Source organism: Amblyomma maculatum, chromosome 7 (genome assembly GCF_055883805.1).
Source record: "Amblyomma maculatum isolate TAMU_Amacu chromosome 7, ASM5588380v1, whole genome shotgun sequence".
Taxonomy (NCBI): domain Eukaryota; kingdom Metazoa; phylum Arthropoda; class Arachnida; order Ixodida; family Ixodidae; genus Amblyomma; species Amblyomma maculatum.
The window spans coordinates 112,436,707-112,444,068 of NC_139350.1; the positions used below are offsets into that span (position 1 = coordinate 112,436,707).

Genomic DNA, 7,362 nt, shown 5'->3' on the forward strand with positions numbered 1-7,362 from the left:
AAACAATCGAACACCGCCCGTTCCGTGCACCACACGTGCGAGGAGGGAGTAAGCAGTGCCATGCTAAAGGTTGGCTTATGGTCAAACTGTAGTGTACGCGAAATACGGGCATGACGAGTTATGTTCTTGTCACTTAAGCTTTTCTATTTATTAGTAAGGTTATTTTCTAATGTTAGCCGCAATCGATAGTTCTAGACCACTAAATGTGTTCTCTAATGCGGATGAAATGAGTACAAAGTTGAACAGCAGCAAAAACGGCGCAAATCCTAATTTAAAAAATCACCTTCAATTTTTATGTAAATTCCTTTCAAATATCTCAATCGCTCAGTAATGTGAATGCAAGGTGGCAAGTGTCGCTCCGCGCGCTAGGAGGTGAGTTCTAGTTGCGCGTTCAGCGTCGCAAGCTATGAACTGGCGACAAGGACATCACCGACGTCGTTGTCATCGTCTTCCGTGCCAGTAGGTGATGCGGAGGGCCGCCGCTCTGAGGGCTCATCAGGAGTGATGTGGAAAGGCACCAACTGCTCCTGCTGCTGAGCGTTCGAGCGCCGCTCTTGGCCCTGGTGCGTCGTAGTCGTGGGACGCATTACCTCCGTTCGCAGCTCTTCTTCAAGCTCGTCCTCGTCCTCTACATTCGCACCATGGAAGACTTCGTCCCGGCCGTCTTCGTCTTCAGATCTAGGGGCGCTGTTGTATCGCCTCCTGAGGAGATTTTCGAGGGCTTCGGGGCTCTCGATGAGCAGCCTTTTGTAAAGGCTGTCCAACTCCTCGGCCGATACTTTGAATAGTTCTTCGTAGTTTTCGATCAGTTGCTGCATGACCAAAATGATCGCGCTGCTCTCGTCAGCCCTCTCCAGGTTTTCTACAATAAATTGGTCTTTCTGGGAAGTTTGGCTGAAGCGTAATATGTTTGGTCCCAGAACTGTAGCCAGGTTGATAGCATCCATCTTGTTTCCCTGGAGGAGCTGCCCGGTGGATGATGTTTTGTCCACCGCGTGGTCGGCCACGGTGTTGAGAAATTTGAGGAGCGCCCACAGGGTGTCCCTGCTGTGCGTGGGAAGAAGCCGCACCAGCTCTCGCAGAATGTCCAGCTGTTTTCTACGGTCGGCCACGCGCTGGCTGTAGATGAAGGGATGGTAGAGGCCCCTGGTAAGCAGTGGCTGCGGAAGGTCGCGCAAGTACTCTTTGAGTAGCTGCGCCACGTCGTGCGGCGAGGGGCGCTCCAAGTCCAGATTCACCTCGCGGCCACTGTCGAAATCATCGCGAAGCTGACGAACTCTCCTCTTGGAGCCGCTGAGCCTAAATATGCCCACAGTGTTGAGGGCATACTTCTCGAGGTAACTGAGGCAGCAGCTAATGAAACGCGGTATCTGCGGGCCGTGCACCGCTAGTATGTCGTTTTCCTCGGGGTCCGTGTTTGAACTGCGGTGGCATGGCGACTCCACATTGCCCTTTCGGGAGACCTCGGTGGAGAAGTCGGTGGCAGAAGAGAGAAAGCGTCGCGAGAGCACGTCGGCCGTGCCCGCATCCGGGCACGGCTTTTCCGAGGACCTGGAGCCCGGTTGGACCGGAGTGGAAGCCGAGAAGCGATGCTGTTCGCTCTGCACCACCTGCTGCAGACCCACGCCGAACACCTGGCCGCAAGAAATGTCTGAATTTTCTTTGATACTCTCGGAGAAACACATTGTAAAAGCATTTTTACGGAGCAAGGCAGGCCTTCTCCGATGTTTCGCCGCTGCCTCCGAAACGTCATCTCTGGGTATATCCACCTTGCAGCCCAGACCGATGCTCTGCAGCCTATTTAAAGCAAGCCGTTGTAAGGCCGAGGACTCCATCTCGGTGAGTGCGAGTAGCATCGTGGACCGTACCGTGAGGATGATCCCTGCCGTGGACTTCCACCGGCAGCAGCCTTCTGGGGACCAGCTGCAAACGCTGGACGTAGATACCCTGAACTGGGACTTGGCCCGCGATCTCCACAGCCTGCACGTGACTTTGAACAGCCGACATGACGCTCGACCGGTGTGCTGCTCCTGCTGTTGCTGCTGAATCATTCTGAAATGACGGCAACAGAAAATCATGGCATGTCAACTCATTTCTACTACAACCGGAGGCACCAAAATGCAACTCGTTTACAATATTGCTCGCGGCCTTGCATCCAGGAATACAAGATACCTGTCTTTCGTTTTTACAAGTTGCTCGTATTGGTAAACAGTGCCGGTTTCTTCGTATTACTGCGTTATTCTCTCGTCTACAACTCGCCCCGTTATTCTTCCGGTCGCTCTCACACCCATCACACGATCCACCCCGGCTGAGGGCCAGCCTGTGCACTCCATGAAAGTTGTCTTCACTACGGCTGGCGTTGAGTATTGTTGTGTATAGAGCTATCTTGTTAGCTAAAACACGACCCAACAAGGAGCGAGCCGCCGCCCCATAACTTGCAAAGCGTACGCAACCTGTAGTTTAAAGCAACTGCGCGTTCGCCCCTCGGGTGGCGTTTTCTTGTAGCTAAACAACTCTATTGGAGCTACTGCTATAAATAAATATACAAATCCAAGAAAACTAGTAGTCTACAAAACGTTTTAGTTATGATTCAATATAAGTGCATAATCAAAAACATTTATTCATGAAGAGTTTTGTTATTTTCCTGATAATACAAAAAATAAATGCCATAATTAAAAACTGGTTTAACACCACTGCACTTCGCACTAATATATATAAAGGATTGAGAAACTGCAAGAAACTCAGAGAAGCTACAAGAAATACCGAATTCGTTTCACTTTAAGCAATCATAAACAGTGCCAACAAGAAGAAAACGACATTATAAGCATTAAGAAGGCTATGAATATTGCACACGATAAAGCTTAATAAAATTAGAAAATACTAAATTGAAATCGAACTTTCGACGCCCACTCCTTAGGGGGAGGCCGTAGCCCATGTATGAATGAAAACATATGCGCATAGTTTTATTTTAAGATATATATATATGTATATAGTTTACATAATGAAATATTTCGTAGTCCCTGATGCTCATAATGCAGTTATGATGTTTTAACATATTTCTATAAAAATTGAAGACGTGGTAGATTTTAAATAATTTGGAATCGACGTTGGCCACTTCTTGATATTTTTGAAGTTTCGGAGATTGCAACGTAACATGATGAAAGAACCGTGTATTCCAGAAATTCAGTTTTTCTATGAAACAACGCAGAAGGCACGGATAATATAGAGAAAAGGTTTCAGAGCCAATAATTTAGTAAGTCGCCCCAGAATGTAATGCTGAATAGTGACAAATTTGAAAACAAGCGCTCAGTTTTATATTCATCTCGCTAATTTTAAACAACACAATGCGGCATATTTTATCCCCTAATATTTTTTTAGGAAGAAATGTTGAGAGCGATTTCCGTAAAAATCAAAGGCGATGCTTTTTTTAATTGGAATAAAAGTTGCCCTTTTTTCGCTGTTTTCGAATTTCTGGCGCATTTGATGCAAAATGAGAGCTCGTAATTTTGTCTGAAACTAAGAAAAAAACCATAGAAATAAATATAAAATGTCTTCGTGCCAACAACGTAAACCAGCACGCCCGTATTTAGGTTGAAAATCTTATTTTTTTCCAGTGCGTCGCTCCTAGAGCAATTTTTAAAATTTTGTACTAATTGAAATGAGGCAACAAAACAAGACAATAATTAAGAAAACGTTGCAAACATTTTTAGAGCAAAAAATACAGGATGACAATATTTTATTACGCAAAGAATACTTCTCCAAACTTCCGCCTTTTTGAAATGGCAAAAACGGCATTTTTCATCTCAGCGATATACGATGTTTTTCCAAAACACTAGTGCATATTTTACAAAACTAAGGCTCGTTCCCTAGTGTCGAGAAATTAGCGCACACAAAAAAATATTTCATTGAGAACCAAAAAATGTCACGGGCCCTCGATTGCCGTTCTTACCTGAACATCAACATGTGTCTTGGCCTCGAAACGGTTCTAGCCACCATTTATTAAATCTGTAAGGGGGGTGGGGGGTTGTGTGCACAATTCATTTGGGAAGCCGCCATCTTATCTTTGGGATCCCAAAACTATTCCGCTGTTTCGTCCCATGACGTCGCAGCGACGGGGTTCCACTTCTAATGGTTATTTGGACGGTGATGCCATCATCGGCCCTAGAATCGGTCCAACCGATTTCCAACCCGCTCGACTCAGTGTACGGACGGACATGCGGCACATTTCCATGGTCCAGTGCCTCCAACATCAAGAACCGCCTGGCTAACTGCAAGCTGCAACAGAAGCCTACAGCTGTAGCTCCTGATGCAGAAAACGCATACACTGATGTTTAAATATCAAAAGAGATGACTAATCAGCCCTATCTAATATAAAAAGAATAATTTGTAGACGTCTCACTTGGTTACTACTTCAAAGCAGTCAGCAACTTGGGCGCTTTCTGCAGAATTGATAATTGATTGATATTTTGTGCGCAGTTAACGCCTAGGTTACAACTTATTAACTCAATGACATTCGTACATGCCGTCCACAACTCGGTTGCTTATAAATCAAGGTTGAAATTTTATGTGCAGGCTGCAACCATGATACAACTTGTAAACTCAACTGCAGTACAGTCAGTCAGCAACTTGAATATTAACAGCAGAATCTGTGCTATGTTGACAATCTGTGCCAAGTCATACTTGACACATTTTGTCACTCAACCATATCAGTACATCCAATCAATAATTGGTTGTTCCACTATTTGATAGGTATTGACAAGATATCAAGCACATGATGCGTCCTTTCTGTGAGATATTTATTGACTGACTTTACATAAGTAAACAATACGAACCCTTACTTACCGTACTGATTTTTGTAAGGGATAGTACTATGGACACACGATGCTTTTAATCTCAATAATAATGAATGTAGGACGCCTAAGCTGCGTGACTTGCCGCGATGGCATAAAAACAGACAGCCTAAATATTTATGACCATTTGTCCGCATCCGTGACAGCCACGACCACTTTACGCATCCTCGTATATTTGGACCGCAATAATAATGAATTATCCAAAAGGAAGCGGGGCAAACGCAACAACCAAGCGCGTGTGTCACGCAGGCGAACAAAGCAATTGGGTTAACTGGGACCTGCGACTTACGTTGTTACGCGCGAACGCTATTAGGCGAGCGAACCTTTCGTAACCCAAGTAGCACATATCACGTGACCCACCTGGGGCCCGTATGGGCAAGTTCGGCTTGGGAAACCACGCTAACACCCATGAGGGCTCTCTTTAGGGATCAAGCGGGCAAGCCCAATTTAGGCTTGCCCCTGCTTTTTCCATCTGGGCATCATATAGGCGTGAAAAGGGCTGAGTACATATTCCCACATCTGGCCCTCAAGGGTCCACCTCGGGGTATTTTAGGGCCGATGCAAAGAAAATTTGGGCTTTGTGTAGAAAAAGCCTGAGCTAATCTAATTGCGGTTGCCCACTCAAAAGCGCAATAGGTCCCGCATGGGCTGCGGCGGGGATTAATACGGGTATGCCTGCGCATTGCCTACATGGGACCATTGAGGGGTTCTCGAGGGAAGGTGAAACGGAAATGTAGGCTTCATGTACAAAATTCCTGGGCTGCCCCAAATGGGGCTGCCCCCCCAAAACCTAGATAATTTCCGCATGGCCTGCAGCAGGACAGGAAAGTGCTCCTTCGCGCTTCTGCCCGCATCGGTCTCTTGCGGGGTACTTTAGGGCGCATCCGATGCAAATCTGAGCCTAAAGCGAATAGTAGACGGGCTAGCCCAAACGGGCCTTCCCACTCAAAACCTGAATAGTCACGCGTGATTTGCATCCGGACTGAAGAGCGGGTGTGCCTCCATGCCGCCCACATGGGTATTTCTTGCATTAATTGCGGGCAAATGCAACATATATTCGTACTCTATGCGGTAAAAATAAGATAATCCTGATTAAGGCTGCCCATGAAAGGCCGCAGTGGGCCCCAAATTGGCCGTAGGCGGCCTTACCGCTCTGAAACGTCCTCATTCTAAATTTCAGTCAGCATTTTATTTATGTAATTCATCTTATACCGGCCGCTAATTGCGTCTTCTGAATTTTTCACATAACCATTCTATGCGTATCCATGCCCATGAATAAACACTAATTTTACTCTAAAAACTACGTTAATTATACAGTATTGGCAGAAAATAAGCAGCAGTTGCTTTTCCGCTTTACGAGTATGTACTGCACTACCTCAAATTTTTTGCTGTGTCATTATTATTCTACATACACCACCGAAATAAATAATCAGACAAAATTTGGGGGTGATGTGGGCCAGCCCACAAAATTTTAGTGAATTGGGAATAAATCTCTTTATGTTACTGAGTGTCGAATACAAGATAAATAAACAGTGCTCAATGTTTCCCACTTGATGATTAATGGAAATTGGGCACCCCCGAAAATACCAGATTCAACCCATGAGGGCAGTATGTGGGCAAGCCCAAAACGGTATGGCCTCCACAAAGCCCGCGCTGGAACAATTCAGGTATTGGAGGGATTATTCGGCATAAACAATAAACATTGCTCAATGGGGCGGCACTGCCTTCGTAAACGAAGGCCCCATTTATGATTCTGGTATGCTGCCCAGATTCAGCTATATGGGCTTAATGCGGGTAGCCCTATTTGGGCTGCCCACACGGATAGTGATTTGGACCAATCGTGGCCAAATTGGGCAGCCCACGTGGGCCCCCTCTGTGTTCGTATTGCAAATCCCGCATGGGGCCCGTATGGGCTGCCCCCACGGACCCAACGCGGGCCCCCATGTCATAGCTCATTTTTTGCTACCTGGGAAACGGCAAAAGAAATGGGGACCCATGCCGCGTCGCGAATACTGTATGAACGATCCAAGATAAAATATTCCGCCGAGAGACATCCAAGATTGTCGCATATGTGTGATTGGCGATATCGCACCCCCAATGACCAATAAAGTGTGCAGCGCCTTTTTGGCGGGCTACAAATCTTTTATTTAGAAATACGATTAGCCCATGAAAGAGAGACCCACCTGTCAAGAACTCTTTTGTGGGCGTGCCACCAATGCGTGTTGCGCCCCGGAACCAGTAGAACGTTCGGCCAAAGACCCGCACTCGTTTACACGTAATGGTAAGCACAGACACCCAGGGCTGATTTTCAGCTTCTGCACAAACAGGTAGAGAAATTAAGAAGAATGAGGATGCGTACACCACACTCCCACGTTGTGGGCACCAAGCGTTCACAGAAATTTAAAGCAATAGAGCGGACTGCAATGCCTGCATAAAGTGGAGAATGAGGTGAAATACCAAACTAAACAAGACAGGGGTACTATTATCCCGGACCCTACCAGCGTTTCTAGTC

At 46.3% G+C, this 7,362-nt stretch overlaps 1 protein-coding gene across 1 annotated transcript; it reads right to left on the minus strand.

Moving 5' to 3' along the window:
* Positions 1-264: 264 nt before the first annotated feature.
* LOC146184438 (rho GTPase-activating protein 6-like) lies at positions 265-2,051 on the minus strand. The gene has a single exon (XM_084608536.1). The coding sequence runs from the start codon at positions 2,049-2,051 to the stop codon at positions 405-407; it is 1,647 nt and encodes a 548-aa protein (XP_084464662.1). The 3' UTR covers positions 265-404.
* Positions 2,052-7,362: the final 5,311 nt, after the last annotated feature.

Coding starts and splice junctions, on each gene's coding strand:
- LOC146184438 (XM_084608536.1), bottom strand. CDS start 2,051: ATGATTCAGCAGCAACAGCAGGAGCAGCACACCGGTCGAGCGTCATGT.